This window comes from Larus michahellis, chromosome 8 (genome assembly GCF_964199755.1).
Source record: "Larus michahellis chromosome 8, bLarMic1.1, whole genome shotgun sequence".
Taxonomy (NCBI): domain Eukaryota; kingdom Metazoa; phylum Chordata; class Aves; order Charadriiformes; family Laridae; genus Larus; species Larus michahellis.
Window position 1 is genome coordinate 50,567,643 of NC_133903.1, and position 18,365 is coordinate 50,586,007.

At 37.3% G+C, this 18,365-nt stretch overlaps 1 protein-coding gene across 3 annotated transcripts in view; it reads left to right on the forward strand.

Moving 5' to 3' along the window:
- The window catches only part of ZFYVE9 (zinc finger FYVE-type containing 9), a 61,509-nt gene that overhangs the window by 23,718 nt on the left and 19,426 nt on the right, over positions 1 to 18,365 (forward strand). For 2 of the 3 annotated variants that reach the window (XM_074599029.1, XM_074599030.1), the window contains 7 exons: positions 585 to 2,668; positions 7,680 to 7,779; positions 11,360 to 11,536; positions 11,875 to 12,044; positions 12,817 to 12,940; positions 14,682 to 14,804; positions 16,057 to 16,212. In XM_074599029.1, the coding sequence (XP_074455130.1) occupies positions 585 to 2,668; positions 7,680 to 7,779; positions 11,360 to 11,536; positions 11,875 to 12,044; positions 12,817 to 12,940; positions 14,682 to 14,804; positions 16,057 to 16,212 (2,934 nt within the window). The remainder of the gene's footprint in view (positions 1 to 584; positions 2,669 to 7,679; positions 7,780 to 11,359; positions 11,537 to 11,874; positions 12,045 to 12,816; positions 12,941 to 14,681; positions 14,805 to 16,056; positions 16,213 to 18,365) is intronic. The other variant, XM_074599031.1, reaches the window with a different exon arrangement.

The following is an 18,365-nucleotide window of genomic DNA, read 5'->3' on the forward strand; positions in this document are numbered from 1 at the left end:
TTTAAAATTTCTCAGTCTTTTAATAGAAAATCTTCCATACACCTTTTAAAGAAAGGTTTTGTGAAGCTTAATCTCAGTGGCAATATTTTAATAATTCATTTTAAACAAATTAGGCAAAATTTATTTTAAGCTTCTTTTGCCATTTTGGGAGACTCAAGCATAGAAATGTTTTATTAGGTCACATAAATCATATACAGAAAGTTATCATATTTGAAGTATTAAATTTTTTTCTTGGTCTAATTGCTACTTCTGTGCTGTCAAGGAAGTTAACATTTTATGGGAGTGGGAATCTTTCTAGGCATTTCTAGCTGTCTAAAGTACATTAATCAATAGTTGAAAGTTGCTTGTGCAAATTCAACCTGATACTAATTGGTGTACCTTCAACCTTCTGCAGTTCCCGAAACATTATGCAATTACACTACTAGTGGTTGACCAAGGATGTTAGTTATGGCAGATGTGTTTTACTGTTGTACCTGTATTTGAGCATCTCTACATTTATATTTGGCACATTCAAATGCAGCAGAGTTAACTGAATCTGTAGTGTTAATAGGACAGTAAGTTCTCTTATTTAAACACTTTTTCAGATGCCGCTGTTTCACCTGCCCTATTGGGTGCAAAGTGGAATCAGATTCTAGATCCTCCTCGTCGTCATCTGTCATTTAACCCTACCGTGGCCAATGTGAATGAAGCTACAACTCCTAATGAATGTCAACAGAAATTAAAGTCTTTCTCCTTGTCTCATTCAGTGACTACACCAACAGGAGAAGGGGATCACTGTGCTAATGGAAAGGATTTTTGCGTAAGCCCAGATACCCCAGTCATGTGGATTGATGATCAGGCAGCAGGAGACGATCAGCTGATCAAAAGAAATAGTAATCGGGATGATCAGTGTAACACTGTGGAAACAGTAGAAAAGAAATGTGGAAATATAGCTTGCTTGCCAGAGGAGAAAAATGTACTAGTGGTGGCAGTCATGCATAACTGTGACAGAAGAACACTACAAAGTGGCGATTTGCTGGATTGTAAAAATTACAACAGTCAGTCCCTAATGAACACTATTAGCTTTACACTGGATAATGAAAACCGACAGAGTGATCAGTTTAGTATTACTGTAAATGGATCCATGGAAAAAGATACAGATACAGAAAAGCAAGTGAATCGGCTGTGCACTGAAGATGACTCTATAAGTCATTTGATTAACGCTTCATCTGAAAGCCTGACCATTGCATGCCCCTCCTCTCGATTAAAGGATGATTTTAATATGAGTAAAGATTCACTGTTTTCAGAAGCTACAACTGCAGGGATTAATGCAGTGACTCTCTTACAGACACCAGTTGATGGTGCTGTTAAAATGCAAGAAAATTGTGTATCAGTTGAAAATTTTACTAGTAAAGCCATTCCTCAGAGAACAGATCTAGAAGCTAAAAACTCTTCTTCTGGTTCAAGTAATGGAAGCTTAATCGTAGAACAGGAAACAACCCAACAGTTACAGTCCAGACTCTCTGGGCTCCCTGAAACTTGTCAACCTAACGTGGCTGGAAGTGGCAATTACAAGGAACTTGTTGCAGAACACTTTGCCCCTGAGGATGTTAGTGCCACTGAAAGTGAAGTCAGTGAATGTGATAAAAATCTTGGCACAACGGAATTAGCACGTCTTAGCACGGCAGAATGTTACCCTGAATCTCAGGAGATGGCTAATTGGGAACTGACCAAGTTGAATGAGATGAATAATAAGCAAACTCTGGGAGAGAATGAAAGACTTTTGCAGACGAAACAGCCTGATGAGGCATGTAGTAATAGTAAAGAAGGTGGAGGTGGGATGATGGAGGCAGGCATAGACTTAAAAGGGACTGGTATAGATGAGCTTGAAGGGTCCAGTCTCTCTGATGTGATGGCTACATCAGCAGCAAGCTCTCTGTCTAATGGTTGTGATTCCTATGGAATGCAGAACCCAGTTGCTCATGTTCCAAAGACTTTACCCTCCAAGGAAGACTCAGTAACAGAGGAAAAGGAGATAGAGGAGAGCAAGTCAGAATGTTACGCTAATGTTTATGAACAGAGAGGAAATGAGACCACAGAAGGGAGTGGTCTTATTTTAAACAGCACTGGTGACCACATAAAGAAAAATTATTTACGTAATCTTTGTAGTCAGGTTTCATCCATGCAAGGGCAAACTTCACCAAAACCAGTGACTAATTTGCAATCTATCAGTGTTCCTTTTGGTGGTGCAAGACCTAAACAACCTACAAATCTTAAACTGCAGATTCCGAAGCCATTATCGGACCACTTACAAAATGATCTTGTTCCCCCAAATTGTGGAGGAAATAGTAAAAACAAAAATGTCTTTGGTAAGACACAATTAGGGGATACAGCAGATGCTTTTCCTGGTGGAACATCTTTAAATGCCTCTGGTACTGATACTAATGGGGAACATTTGGAAGAGTATGAATCTGGAGTCTCTAGTAGTCCGTGCCTTGCAGTAGCCCCAGATAGTCCCGATAATGATCTCAGAGCTGGTCAGTTTGGAGCTCCAGCCAGAAAGCCTTTTACGACTTTGGGTGAGGTGGCTCCAGTCTGGGTTCCAGATTCTCAAGCACCAAACTGTATGAAATGCGAGGCCAGATTTACATTCACCAAAAGAAGGCATCACTGCAGAGCTTGTGGGAAGGTAAGTTAGTATTCTGTGAGTAAGCTCAAAGCACTCCTTTTTTCCTGATACTGCTTAAAATCAAATCAGAGGACTTCCTAAGCCACTGGCTATAGTTAGCTGTGACATCTCTTCCTAAAATGCTGTGTTTGATTTGTGAAGGAAAAAAAAAGGAGTTTCTAAGCTGTAACCTGTTTGGGGTTCTCATGGAGAATAACTAATTGTTATTTATAACTGAAAGGTTTATTAGCCTGTATGAGCAGTGTATTAGTTGATTGCAACGATCAACATCATTGGATTCATGTAGAACTTCTATAAAAAGGCTAAGCACAGGAAAGTAGTTTGCAGAAATTACTACATCAATAATCCTGTTAAAGATACCGAAACATATTGATGGGAATTGGACGTGTGCCGTTGAATTGCTGGCGTTCTATTGCTGGTTTAGATGGCTGATCAACTCTATTCTTTTAAGTCTTCTTTACTATCTTTTCTCATATTGCCTACATTATTTTAAAGAATATAGGCTTGTTCCTTGAAAAAAATATAGTAAGTTATCTGTAACCTGATAGATGTCCACATGGTGAGAAATTTTGCAATGAAGACAACTAAAACAACTATCATCTTGTGTTGTGTAAGAAATATTTTGTTGTTGACTTTTTTTTTTTTTACATTTTACGTATGTGCCATCTAGGTCAACACAAATTATTATTTGGCAAGTTTATGGTAAATGATTGGCTTGTAAAGTATTTCCAAGTGTCTTGTTACTGAAATACAAGTCAGTGGCACATGGGAAGTAGGAAAAAATATGATGATTCAACAGCGGTAAACTAACAGTCTTGTCAAGTAGATATTCATGAATATTTTTAAGATAAAAAGCAATATTAAAGCCCACTAAAAACTAGAGTAAAAGTAACTTTGGTTCATTTAGGCCGTTTCCAAAGGTTTCTGAAGTTGATTGAAAGACCTCCTGACCGCTACAAGTGGTATCTTTTGCTACTAGAAGAGTGCAGGGATGCAGAATGAATTGAACAAAGACCTAAAAGAAGCAAATATATCTGGAAAGCCCTTATGCCACCTGTTTCTGGAAGCAGCCTAGCAGAAAACCAAGGCTTGCTCCTCTGTAACGGACTACGTATGTGTCCCATTTGTGTCTTTAGTAACTAAAATGCATAGCACTTAATCTCTTCACTGCTGTACCAGATAAGTAGATTTTATTCAAATTTGATTTTGAGACATGCTGAAAAATCTTTCCCAGAACACTTTTAAAAGCTAAGCAAGCATTCATTGTGCACTGGTCCAGGACTTCCAGCTGCTTGCTTCTGCCTGTCCTCTTGCAGTCCTGATGTGGAGCTAGTAACCACAAGGGATCAATAAGCGTCATATGGGGTACATGCCTACCTTTTGTGTACCTTTTGTTTAATATCAAAGGCCTCAGTCTTTTTCTCATTGCAGTTAAGGAGAATCTGTAAAGCATATAAGGTAAAGGAATGTCCATCATTTTAGCTTTGAAATATTAACTTATACTGTCAGTTATTTAGGTAATTCTGTTGTTCTTTATGAGTTTAGCCAATATGACTACAATTTTGATTTGCAGTAATGTTTTCTCCTTATTTCTGTGTTTTAAACAAGTTCATTGCTTGGATTTAATTACTTCCCTGTAATGACTGAAGCCCTGAATTGCACAAGTGAGAAGCAGAAAATGAAAATACCAGTAAACAAACTGGATAAAACATGCACAGATAGAGCAAGGCCAAAAAATTGTAGTGTGGGCTTTTTTCTTCTCTTTTTTTTTAAACTCCTGAAGACAAGCCTTGAGAAGAACAACCAGTGTTGTTTTGGGTGATATGTGGGGAATAGATAAAATAAAAGGTCCCTCTGCTCTGTACACAAACTTGTTTCTCAGATGTGAAAAATACATCGCATATTAGCATTTAATGTTCTCAGGGTGTTCTTACAATGATCCCCAGAATGACTTGTTTCTAGAAGCTTTTGTTAGCTAAATTTTGTCTGGGCCAAATGTGCAGTCAGCAGATGTGGCAGAAAATTCTGGTATTTCATGCCTTCGTATGTTGTTTTCTCTAAAAAAAAAAGCACTTATTAATAACTACTAAGAATCAGTATAGGTGAAATAATGCTTAGCACTTACTGCAAATTGCTTTACAACAGTTAATTCCTGTAATGATTCTGGGAGAAAAGAGACCAAAGGCTTTAACAGGCAAGCTTTAGTGAATAGTGTAGTGGCTTGAGACATAGCTGTTCTCAGCTGTCCGCTCTTGCTTTCTGGTTAAGATAACCATCCCCAAAGCAAGTCATGTTGACTATTTGCCTGTGGTGAAGGTACTGAATCGCAGTGACACTTCCACTGTTTCTGTTAAATGTTTGAATCTCACTTAAAGAACTGGGGAGATTAGTGTCTTCAGCTCTTGCAATTAGTTGTTTCTAGGAGGAGTCATGGGACTAGATATTTTTGAGCACAAGCTTTGGCACAACAGTTTATTTTTATTAGCATCATGACAAAACATTGTAGTAGGGGTGAATATGTCTGTCTGATTTGGGAGTGAAAATTGCACTTTAAAATAGTTGAGTGGCACCTGTGAAGTCTGTCTTGGTTTTTAATTTCAGGATAATAATTGCAAAATTAATGCAAGATAGGAACCTCAGGGGAGTGGTAGAAAGTAAAACACTTACAGTAAATTTTGAATTAAAATGAAGGACCTGAAAAATGTGTGTGAACACATTCATAAATTTTACCTTATGTATTTATGTATTTTCTATTGTCAGATGAAACAATCATCCTTGATAGGAAAAACAGAATATTTATATGTCATCTTTTTACTGACAACCAAAACCCTATTTTTCCAATAAAATATAAAAAACCCCAACCCCCCTAGCAACTAGTGCTTTAACAGCTCCCAGTGAACCTGAAAACCCTAGTAACGTAAAAACTTGCTTTGACAGAGCTATGTTTTTTTTTTTATAGCATGAAATACTGAGATAGTGACTTGGTGATTGTTAATAACAAGACTGAATTGTCAGTTGTGCTGGCTTGTGTTCTTCCTCTGCATTACTACTGTTAGAAATCTTATGGAGCCTAAGAGAGGAAGGGTGGATACTCTGTCATTGTGTCTGTTTTGTCTTTTAATATTTAGATCATTGCACTTGTGAGCTTTGCTGAATGCACAATATGTTGTTTGATAAAAGGTCCTAAATTAGATATTAATTTGTGTTGGTCCTTCATTTATGGTTGAAGACATTGACTTTTCTATCTTCAATACTGAATTTATGGCTGGAAGTTTCTCCCGGAGAACTGCAATGATGTCAAATGTCTCTAAAATATGCTGTGATGTTGTTATTAATATTCCCTAGAATGCTTGTAAATTGGGTTAAGGTGTAAATGCAGAAATCAGATTTTTAAAGTACATTTGTTTTTTAAAAGGTTTTCACATATGTGGAAGGGTTGTTTTTATTTTTGCATAAAAATGCCAGTGTATACACACTTATATTTTGTTTCTGAAATGTTTAAGTTGACATAATTAGGAAACATTAAAAGTGGTTGAAATGAGACAGGGTGAGCTCGTCTTTCTTCACATCCGATTTTCAGCTCTCATGGTGAAGTCGGAGTTTATGTTGCATGGGCCTATTTTAAACACTTGCCACTAAAAGGCTATTAAGTGGTCATAATTTCGTGTGATCTTTAACTTGGTTGAAATTTTGTTAGGTTTACATCTATTTGTATATGAGAATCCTATATAGTTTCTTGACTATATTACAGAAATACTGCTGTTGAAGTGATGATGGAATAATTTTTTGGATTAAGAAAGCATTACAGATCATAATAACACACAGTGAATTGTCGGTATACTATCCACCTATAATTAAAATTTGAAATTCTCTCTTGGTATCTGAACTCATCTGTTAGGTAGCTGCTGCTGTTTCTAGACTTCCTGAGTGTGACATTACCTTTCTGCATGAAACGGGTATTCATCAGTATCTTCAGATGTCACCTGAATAATAACCCTGAGGAAATACTTGTTTTTTTAAACAAAGAAAATACTCTTTAAAACAAATAAGAAATCATTAGGGCACCCTGATTTGTCTGTTCTGCAGGATTTTGAGATTGCAATTGCTATTGTAGGATCATATCTGCATGCAAGTATTTGTTTTGGTACGCAAGCCGTGCTCATGTTTTATGGTTTTGCTTGTCTGGAGGAAGCTTCACCACTGTTTCCTGCCCGGGACTGGGGAATTGTTAGAGCTGGTTCAGGTGAGAAGCGCTAGCAATGCAACTGCATCTCCGCAGCAGGTTGTTCCGCAGGGGATTTTGCACCGCATCCCCCTTTAGCAGCCAGTGTGCGTAAAATGCAGTTCTTAATTTTTTTCTAGTGTTGTGATGCTGTAGTGTTTGTAATCATGTAAATATGAACTTTTTAAAAAAATGTATAAATGGAGCAAGATTTTCTTGCAGTACCAATGTCAGTAAGCTATTTAGATGTCATTTTATATGTCCAACACTTAAAACATTTCCATATATCCACTTCAGTCCCAACTTTTTATGTATGAAGAGATAAAAAATCTAGAGTTGCTAATATAGATGAATTGCCCTGGTGCAAATAAAAATTACTTGTTTGAATTAATCTGTGCCACAGCAATCTGTTGTATAGAGAAAACTTATGCATTTAAACATAGTTAATTCTAGAAAGATTGAAATTAATTCCCAAGTTGTTAATTCTGTGAGGGATTGTAAAGTGGTAGGAATTTATTAGCCCATTGTGGTTTATGCCAAACATATTTTAAAAACACCACTGTGCAGTATCAGTACAACATGTATTTGTGTTCCATGTAATACTGCTTCATCAGAATTGGTAGGAAGGGCATCCTGGGCAGGTATTAGTCGCTGTGGCTTTAATGGGAAAATACTGGTAATTTGCCTCCTTACGTTGCATGTCTAGAGCTTTACAGATATTCTCTTGTCTGAACTCATCCGTTCATCGCATATTTTTGAACACTTAAGTTGTTTCCCCTTTGGTTCCAGGTTTTTTGTGCGGCATGCTGTAGCCTGAAGTGCAAGTTGCTGTACATGGATCGAAAGGAAGCCAGAGTCTGTGTAATCTGCCATTCAGTGCTAATGAATGGTAAGTGGAAAGAGAATCTGAGATGCAGGGCTTCACTGGCTCTGTGTTGAGCTGCAGTGACAGTATTTAAAAAAAAAAATCAAAATACTTTATTTGTATGGGGAAGTATGATAAAAGAGCAAAGGTCCTTGAGAGATCAGGGTGGAATTCCTATGGGGCATGGGGATTCTTAAACTAAATATGATTAACAGAAAGCAAAAACTGGTAAGGTTGCGATAAGTTTGGAAGCTTTCGTTTATAAGTGCTATACCAGGATTGCCGAAACTGTGAGGTTTTTTTGTGTTTTTCTCTTCTACATTATGCACTATAGGAAATTGGGAAAGTACTATTTGTCCACAAATTAATCCGACTCTTCTTCCTTCTTAACTCCTTGTTGCTAGAGTAGGAGGCCTTGTCTAAAGACCTGTCGACCGATGTGGACAACTGAGTTTGGATTATTGCTTTGGGCATGTTACTGGAGAGTCTGTCAAACCCAGGACCGTGCTGTGGTTAAAAGCCTGATGTGAAAATGGGAAATATGAGACAGGTCACAAGAGTTATGATGTTAACAAGTAGAACAAACAAGAAGCTGTATTACCTCTGCTTGGTCTAAGGAAAGACTGTGTTTGGTTTTGACCAAAGGGCCACGGAATCTATTTTGTGTGTTGTCGTTTATAGTATTAACACTTTAGATATGTGATGTAAATATGGGCAAACACAGAGTATTCTTCCAATGTTTGTTGAGGCTTCTGAAAATTTCAAGAATTTCCTGAGCTGGCAGTTACCTTTGGGTGACTATGCTGTCCGATTGACTTATTCCCATGACATTGAGACAGCTGTTGCTGAAAGACTCGATGTTCAGTTTTTATGTCTTGAATTGAGAAGGTAGAAATATTAGATTAGCTTGTGAGAGGATCCGTGTGAGTGCTTAAATCATGAGAAAACCTGTCACATAATGAGAAATTCCAGGCACTCTGTCTTTGGTTTATTAATGGAAAGGTGAATAGGTGGCTTGATCTCGAGGTATAAATGTATATCTGGATAACTGGAACTTGATGACAAGCTACTTCAATTGTAGAGGAAGGTCTCACAGGCGCACTCTAACATGTAGTAGGTAGAATGAGAAGTGAGACAAATCCAGGTTCTAAATGCAAACTTCTAAACATTAGGATAACTAACTTTCTTAACAATTATTGAACAGTTATCGTGGAATCTCCATTGCTGCAAATGTTTAGTTAACCTTCGGAGACTGATAAAAGATTGCTGCTATAGTTTTAACCAAGAATTAGGAAAATTCTGGTTTATGTCAGTGTTCAGACAAGGTAATTTTGATGGTATCTCTTTACATATTACTGTAGAGTAGATTATTTGGGCTGCTATTTTCAGAAAGATCTGTTAATTTGTTAAGCATCTAACTAAACTTAGATGCACATAGCTTTATTTTTTTCTCCAAAGAAGTTCAGTATTATGCAGGTTCGGCTGAAAGGAACTGAATGCTTAGGTTTGAGATAAGCATCCAAATTTAGTAGATAGTTTCTGTTATTAAACAGGAGTAATCTTTTTCTGTTTCAAAGATTAATCAGTTGGCAATGGTAGGTTTGAATTATTAATAATTCTTTACTGTAGGCCAAATGTGTAAGGTGACAGGAAATCGTAGGTTGTAATATCTAGAAATTGAAACCAAGTCCTGATGATGCCATTGAAGGGGTGCTAAAATGCTAAATTTTGAGATGGAGAAATTAGCATATTTCAAGGTGTACAATAACAAGGAATTACATACACATACACCTGGCAAAAGACAGTTGTCTCCTTTTGGTGGTGAGTAGGATTTGCTTGCATCTGGGGCAAGGGAAGAATCTGAAAATATCTCGGTTGAAACCAGAAGTGTTCTTGTAAAAAGGCATAATAAAATTGATCATATTATAATGATTTCCTTTTAAAAGCTTTTCTGTCCTGTTGCCAGGACAGATAGACATTAATGGCAGCGAACAGTGACACCACTTTATTACAGGGAGAGTGCTGCTTGCATACTTAGGTGTATTTGCCCCAGGCTACCTCTCTGTGTCTATCCCTGCTGCAGTGCTTTGTGATGATGCTGTTGGTTACTGGTTAGTTAACCTGTAGCCTGATCAGATCTGATCCCTCCTGATCCTTGCAGTTTGTTTGTCAGTACAGGTTTGTGTTTTTTCCACTCAGTGCCGCAGGTTAAGCATTAATCTTTGCACAGTCTTGGAACCAGGGGTAGGAATCGCACTTTAAAAATAGTTACTTAATTTGGTTGCTTGGTATCTGGTTTGTGTTTTACTGGGGTGTGGGGGGAGGGTTGTATGTTTTCTGGCACTTTTCCACAGCCAGGCTATGTGTTTAATAAAGTTTCAAATGCTATTTTTACAGTATTTTCAATTGGTAGATATGCTGAGTTGGCACTTTGCTTGATTTAGAAAACTAGGCTTTAAAAATGTTCTTTTACCATGCTATGACTTTTCTAATAAAGGGATCCTAGAGATACAACTTTTTGTGTGCATTTTTAACACTTTTATTTCTAAATGAATACAGAATTGCTGTTAAAAAAAAATACTTCCATTTAATTAATCTTCTCAAATGGAAATGTATAATACCTTTTCCATTGGCAGGCATTTCACGCTGTTGGTTTTACAGGTTGATGGGAGGAAGCAGGAGGGGTTTGTGCTCTGTTGTGTTCTGTTAGGGTTTTTTTGGTCTTAATATTTTCACCTTGTTTTTCTGACAATTCATAGCCAAAGGCACCCAAAGATATACATCATTTATTCAGGCTTTATAGCTGCTCTGAGAACTTAGGTGGCATGATATTTATGCCTGACTAGAGGAATGTGTTTATTTGTAACATACTAATATGATTGAAGATGCAAGCACACATAAGAATTTTCTGGTACCTTGCATAGCTACAGGCCTTCTTCATAGATGAAAAAGTAGTAGTACTGTGGAGATATATTCTGTTTCACTAGCTAGAGGAGAGATTTCCTTGTGATGAATGTTGTCGACAAGTTTTATGTGTTATGGTTTGGGCAGTTGACTTAAGGCTCAAGTCATGCCTTCAGAATTAGTAGCGTAAGGGTTTTTTTTGTAGTTAAGAATATAAGTTGTTCATCTGTACTGATCTGCCCTGGATATAAAGAAATGCAAAGTGCTTTTTCTCATATACAAAACATAAGTCTGCTCCAGTGTGCCGTAGTCTATAAAACATTCGTAATAGGAATGTCCATCTGTCCATACAGTGTGATAAACATACATATATATAAGAATTGAGTGTTTTCAATTAAATCTTTGAAGAGGAAACAAAATGAAGCATGAGGAACTAAGCATCATTCGGGTCAAAGTGTATTGTTATAAGTTTCAGAAAATATTTCTATATGAACTGATATTGCATAGGACCAGTGCTGTTTCTCCTCCCGCTATGCATTTTCTTGCTTAATTACAGTCTCCTGGGCTTTTAAATAAAGCAAGAGAGATGGTCTTTGGAGGTGGCAGGGTCCCTACCTACTGTAGCTGAGAACCTAACAGTGTTTTGGACTGTTAGAAACCTTCCTCTGTGCTCATGTTTCTTGTTCTTTGTTTGCTTTAGCTCAAGCCTGGGAGAACATGATGAGTGCCTCAAGCCAGAGTCCTAACCCTAACAATCCCGCTGAATACTGTTCTACTATCCCTCCTTTGCAGCAGGCTCAGGCCTCGGGTGCCCTGAGCTCTCCGCCTCCCACTGTCATGGTACCTGTGGGAGTTTTAAAGCATCCTGGAGCAGAAGGTAAAAGTACTTCTTTTTACTTTCAATTTAACCTGTAGTAAGAATTTTGAAAGAATATCTGCACTTTATCCATTTCAAATACTCTAGCTAATGCCAGTTGTGATATTCCTGCCCTCAGAAGGGACATCAGATTTTAAGGACAAGTAAACTACTCTCATTGGATGTGTTCATACATAATGCTGCCATAGGGAATGCACTAGATGATGTCTTAAGTCCCTTACAGTCCACGTTTCTCTACGTCTTTTTTTTTTTTTTTCAGTTTTGCTCTTCTGTAGTCAAATTTTCCAGTCAGTGTTGCTGTGAGATCTTAAATCCTACTTTTTTTATGATCTCTCTAGTGGCTCAGCCTAGAGAACAAAGGCGTGTTTGGTTCGCTGATGGGATATTACCCAATGGAGAAGTTGCCGATGCAGCAAAACTGACAGTGGCTGGGACAACTTCCACAGGAACCTTAGCAGTGTCGCATGATCCATCAAAGCCTGTGGCCAACAACACGTTATCAGCAGAAGTAAGGAAGCGTTATGCTATTCACTGCTCAAAATACCATGCTTGCCTTGGTCATTAATAGTATATTAGCTTCTGTGGTGATTTCAGTAAGACTGATCTAGGAAATCTGTTGAGGCTTGTCTTATTATGTTGTGTAGGAAGTGTCCTCACTTATTTTAATGTTTGCAGCGTTCTGAAACAACCATATATTTGGAACTGAAATGAACTATTATGGGGCAGAGCACTAAGCAGTGTTTGAAGTCTGTGTGCTAGGTGGCTTCCAAGTGTTTGGCTGTACAGCCTGTGTGTGAAGGTTATTTGTGTGATGCATGTTTTAAAAAAGCTGAGTCATGGTCATTAAGAAGTTTGAAACAATAAGATTATGATAACACAAAGTAGAAAAATATTTTGTTTGACACTTCTCATAAAATGATGTATGCAGGAAAGTGCGATATAATCTAACAATGTTACATCCATCGTATCCCATGTGAGTGGATTTGAGCCTTTGCAAAAAGTTCAGATAGGCATAGGTACATTCAGATTTTGTAAAGAAAAGGGTTTGTGTGGCGCTAGAGAAGGGAGATGATGCAGTCTCTGTCTAAGCAGGCTTTTTAGTAATAGTTCACATACGGGAGTCATCACGCAATCAACTATTGTTAGAGACAAATTACTTGGTGCTTCTGGTTCTCCAGCAGACACAGACTCCTTCACCTACGTCTAGTAGTCTAGTCAGCCAGCTCTTACATTTTTATTACTTTGTAATGTTGTCCTTTCTTGTTGTTTGCTTCTTGTAGACTGATAATGCTTCTGTATTCTCGGGAAATATAACTCAGGTTGGCAGTCCTGTTGGCAGTGCAATGAATCTAATTCCTGAAGATGGTCTTCCTCCAATTCTCATCTCCACTGGAGTAAAAGGAGGTGCGGGTATAATTTGGCAGCTAGCTTTTATGCTTACCAGTTGCAATTAACCTAATAGTTACTGTGTTTATTTTAAAAATAAGATGCTGGCAATATGCTGAATATTTGAAGAAATTAACGTAAGTACTCACGCCTAAATGTTGTGACACTCATTTGCACCATTGATCCTTATTAGCATCCAGGAAGAGCCCCATCTTGCAATGAAATTACAGTAAGAAGTAAAACACAAAGCAAAAAAGAAAATTAACTTCAGTCCAGAAATATGTGCTAATTTCTTCACTAATCGGACTGTGGGGAATGTTTCACACAGAGATACATTTTAATTAGCCTTATGAATATTCATGCTTCCTTTCTCTGAAATTCTCTTGGAACATCCGCTCTGTCTGAGGCATCCCCAAGCACTGCATTCAACAGCACTATTGCACATCTTGGCCCACAGTGAAGCTTTTAGCAATTGTGATGTCCCTCCCAGAGTATCTAAGTGGAGGAGAATTCAGAAAATTAAAAACTAATTTTTAAAAGGTTAAAAAAAATGTATGTGTTTATCTGACAGTTGCTTTCCACAATCTGATTCATGATATCCTTTAATACGTTCCTGGGACTAACTTATTTTTTCATCTTTGATTTTTTTTTTTTTATTCCTATTAAATATTTTGCTGCTACAGTGCATTTCTAATGTTAAGCTGGAAGTAACCTTTTATTGCAGAATAGTGTCAAAACCAAAATGTGAGCAGCATTTAATTTCAAAACAAATCTGTTCCATCCTGTGTTAGCTGTTCATGTGGGTGCCTGATTATTCAGTCTCCTTCACAAAAAAGGAGCGAAACTACAGTATACTTTTCAGCTTTTGTATAGATAACCTTATATAAATCATATTATGCATGCTAAGTTGATTTTGTTTCATATGCTGTCACATACTGGATTTTTCTTTGCAGCATTTTACTTCTGATATTCTAATTCTATTTAAAAAGATTCCAAAAATATTTTTCACATTAGAAAGCAAAATTACCTTTCTTTCTAGATAATTTCACTTGGAAAGGCAATACATTTCGTTCAAAATCTGTTTTCATCAGTGTAATTATTTTTTCTTAAAGCTTAAATGCAGAGTAGATTATAATCACATGGATGAAAAATTTTAATTTGTGAGTTATCTAGGTCTAATCATAGAGGGACACTACAGACATCTTTGAAGTTTCATGTTGGGATCTACTTTGCACTGGATTTAGACCTTCTGTGGCTTATGAAAAATGTTGCTTTATATAGTGCTCCCCTCTTTGTTGTCTCCCCAGTAGTTAATGCACAGAAAGTGTAAGTTATGTGACATCGAGATAGACCATGTGCTGGTGTTAGTAGTCCAGGACTGATGCTCTTCTGCTTTACTGTGATATAAATAACAGTTGTTAACTTCTTTGTCACTTGGGATTTCAGTTGACACCATGACACGTTTCTCAATTTGATTTCCATTTTCTCCCCCAGTTGATATAAAAAAGTTGATTTATAAAACAAGCTGCACTTCTGTAAAGGATGTGCAGTGGTTATGCACGTAAATGCTATTGAAGTTTGAAAATACCACCCTAGGAAACAATCAATCAAACCAGCAACACTTAAATAAGTTGGTTTTGGTTTTTTTTAAAGGTCAAAAAAGTAAAAGGCATCAGAATCTGGGTTATCTGATTATAATGTAGAGTACTGTACCAGTAAGTTAAGGACTTCACTGTGTGTTTACTTGTTTCTTTCATAGACTATGCTGTAGAAGAGAGACCTTCTCAGATCTCTGTCATGCAGCAGCTGGAGGATGGTGGCCCTGACCCTCTTGTATTTGTTTTAAATGCTAATTTGCTGTCCATGGTAAAAATAGTAAATTGTAAGTTTTTATTATTAAATAAGGCTTGGGGTATGAGCGGGGAAATGTTATATATATTATTATAGGAACAGCAGCATTTTTATTTGGTAGGATAGTCTCGGAAAAGGTACATGGATTGAAAACTCCATCCCTAGCCATATTAAGTTAAATTATAAAAGGCTCTTTTCCAGTGCTTTAGACATCAATACAGAGAATTTAGTGTAGAAAATATAAACTAGACTGACAGAGCCACCAGTCTCAGGTTTGGAGATCAGTGTCTCCTGTCCAACTTGGTAGGGCAGGAGGTATTTTATCCCTCCTTCTTTCTTTGGTTGCTTAATTTATTTCCCTGTCATCCCCTTCTGGAAAAAGCAGATAGGATCTGATAGTTATGCGCAGGTTCCATTCCGCTGTGCACCTCTTCTATCCTTTTCTGTACTCTGTGTGTGTGTGTACATGCGCTGAGGGAGGGAGGGAGGAATGAATGGCATTCAGGTGGTAGAGATGGCTTCTCATGTTAGTACTTCACTTCATCTCTGCTGGATAAAACGTTATTTGAGAAATTGAGGATGGTTTTGCAGTAAAATATTTTGTTTCTTTGAAAAGTTCATACAATAAATTAAGATGTTGTTTATAAACCTTTCAGCATCTGGTTAGATAGCAGTACAATTTTGTACATCTATATAAAAATGTAATTAGTATGAATATTAGATAGAAATATAGAAAATATTTCAGTAACTTAGTATTCTCAACAAATCAATTGTGAAGCTTAGAGCATGTGTCATCACTAACATTCATGGAAGCGGAACAACGCAGTGACGTCTCATGAAGACGCCTATCCATCTTAAGCTATCCCTTTTAGGAGAGAGATGTCACTGTCTGAAACCGGTTTAGCTGTCAGGATCATGATACGTACAGCCAACAGCCTGGCCTTTTCCCAGGTTCCTTCATGTCCATTTAAATCCTGTCCTTTAATTTGGATACAGAAACTGCTAAAAGTCTGCTCTGTGGTGTTAATCCCACAATCTGACTGGAAGCTGTAATGATCTGACTCTTCCTTAGCTCTAAACTGGACATTATTGAGCTGCTTTTGTTTTGGATGTGCTTGCTTGGAAGCTAGCGGATTTAGAACCTAATTTGTCTGTGTGACAGGTATCACAACCAAACATGCTGTAAAACTGATTCTTGAAAGAGCTGTCTTCCTGTAGTGAAATTTAGGCATATTTTATGAAATACTGATCTTCTGTTCTGATACACGTTTTCCTCTCCGCAGATGTGAACAGGAAGTGCTGGTGTTTCACAACAAAAGGCATGCATGCGGTGGGGCAGTCGGAGATAGTCATTCTCTTGCAGTGTTTGCCTGATGAAAAATGTTTGCCTAAGGACATCTTTAACCATTTTGTGCAACTTTACCGGGATGCCTTAGCAGGTAGGAGAAATGCTCTCTGTTAAAAATGGCTTGGATAGATGATGGTACTGGGTCAGATACTCGCATTTTTGTCATTTAGCAAATGGCTATTTTTGTATAAAAGAATATAAAAAGAGAATAAGGATCAAAGCTGTTTAGGGGGCTGAGTTGTTACTGGTTATTAGTATCCTGTGTTATACACAGCTCACCAAATAAAAGCATTAACGAGGTGCTGGTAACCTGGGGAGCTGCTCTAAAGATCTTCCAGCCTTCCTCGGGGCGCCAGCAGAACAGAGAAGCTTGGGCTATAAAGGCCGTACATAGACTATTACAGCAATGGAGCAGGAGGACTCTGCCTGTGACAGCTTCGTGTTCAGCAGCCATTGCTGACTGCCTGCTCTGGCTGCTCCTGCTGGGTGCTGTGCTAGGTGCTGGGGTAAGAGTTTGAATACGGTTAACATATCTGAAATTAGTACGGTATTTCATTTAGCAGTAAGTGTAGCAGGATACGCAGCAGGACTCATAGATACGCTAATGACATTGCATCTAGTAATTTTTTTTTTATTTTTTTTTTTCAAAATTTTGAGAATCCTTGTGGATAGTATGTTAAGTATTCCCAAACCAAGTGGTTTAGAAATTTGATTCCCACATTGTCTGTGTCTATCACCACATTAAGGAGATACTATTTGTATTTTAAAGTAATACACATATATCTGTATATGTGTGCCTGGAATTAATTGTAGGGCATTGCAGAAATTATCCCTTTATCCCTGAATTTTAGTATCTCAATTGCAAGACTGTGTTATGTAAACCTTTACACATTTTACATTTACTGAGTAAATGGGCTTCCACTTTTAGCTATTGTTGGACCTCAGAATTCAAGAAGTATTGTATAAGGAAAAATGCAAGTATATGGTTCCACAGATTAGAAAATAAAGCTAGCTTTCCGGAGGTGAAATTGGATCACATTAAGGTTATATACTGAAAATATATTTATGAAGGGTTCTGCATATCATTTGCAATGCCTTTGGAGTGACTGAATCCAACACTTTAATAAAGTAATGAAAAAGATCTTTGTTTCCTAAAATGTCTTGATACAACAAAGGTCAGCTTGTCGAGAGACGTTGCCACGTTCAGAATGTGCTATTATTATGAATCATAATGGATCTCATGTACACTGGAAACAAATATCTTTCCAAACTTCACGTTACTTGCAATGCTTTATCTTCTAATGGTTATGTTATTCAGAGGGAGATAGACACGAAGAATTGCATACGTGTGTGTGTATGCGTGTGTATACATATATTGCAGCTATAAATCCAGCTTGGTGTGTATATTGCAATGAAATTCTGTATAATTACACTACAGAAATACATAATTTATAACTCCTACATAATGTATTTGGAATTCTTTTTTTAGTGCGCTAGTGGTAGTAATTTGATATTGTACAATTGCACTGGTGGAAATAGCTGCCTACTATGGTACAATTCTTAATCAGAAACCAAATTTCACTGTTTAAGAATTCCACTGTGTAATGTTCTTTTGGTAGGATTTGCTCCGTGTTGTATTTCAGAGATGTAGCAGAAGTAGACAGACAGCGTGAGTTGCTATGTAATACCAGACCGTACGGAAATTTTAGCAGAACATAGCACCTTGTTAAATTCCCATAGCATTTTGTAATGCAGTCTCTCAATATCCATCCTTTTTTCTTTCCAAGTTATGTGTGTTTGGGAGGAAGAAGTATATATTAGCATATTTGCAGCTGTTTTAAACGTTATTCAGCCAGAGAGAGAGGATGGATATGATGCTGTAGGGGTTTCACTTTGGTGTCTGTAATCCCTTGGAAGCGGTTAGCACTTTGCATGCTGTTCTAGATGGAGCCGGGCTTCCAAAGTTGTTCATTTCAGAGGTACTGCAGCTCTCCTGGCAATTAGATGATAGACGTTTAGAGTAAACGAGAATTCCCACTGGAAGTTAGAGACTATTTAAAACCCTGCCTCACAGTTTCATTTTTCATTATATAATGTATTGGTTTAAATTTGTTTTGTCATCAGGAAACTGATAAATTCTGTAGAAGTTTTTTATTTATCTCCTTTAGTAAATGCTTTCTTAAAAACCGTCATAAAATAAAAAGACAAGTATAGTATTTTTTATTGGAATGGAAACAAGAATTA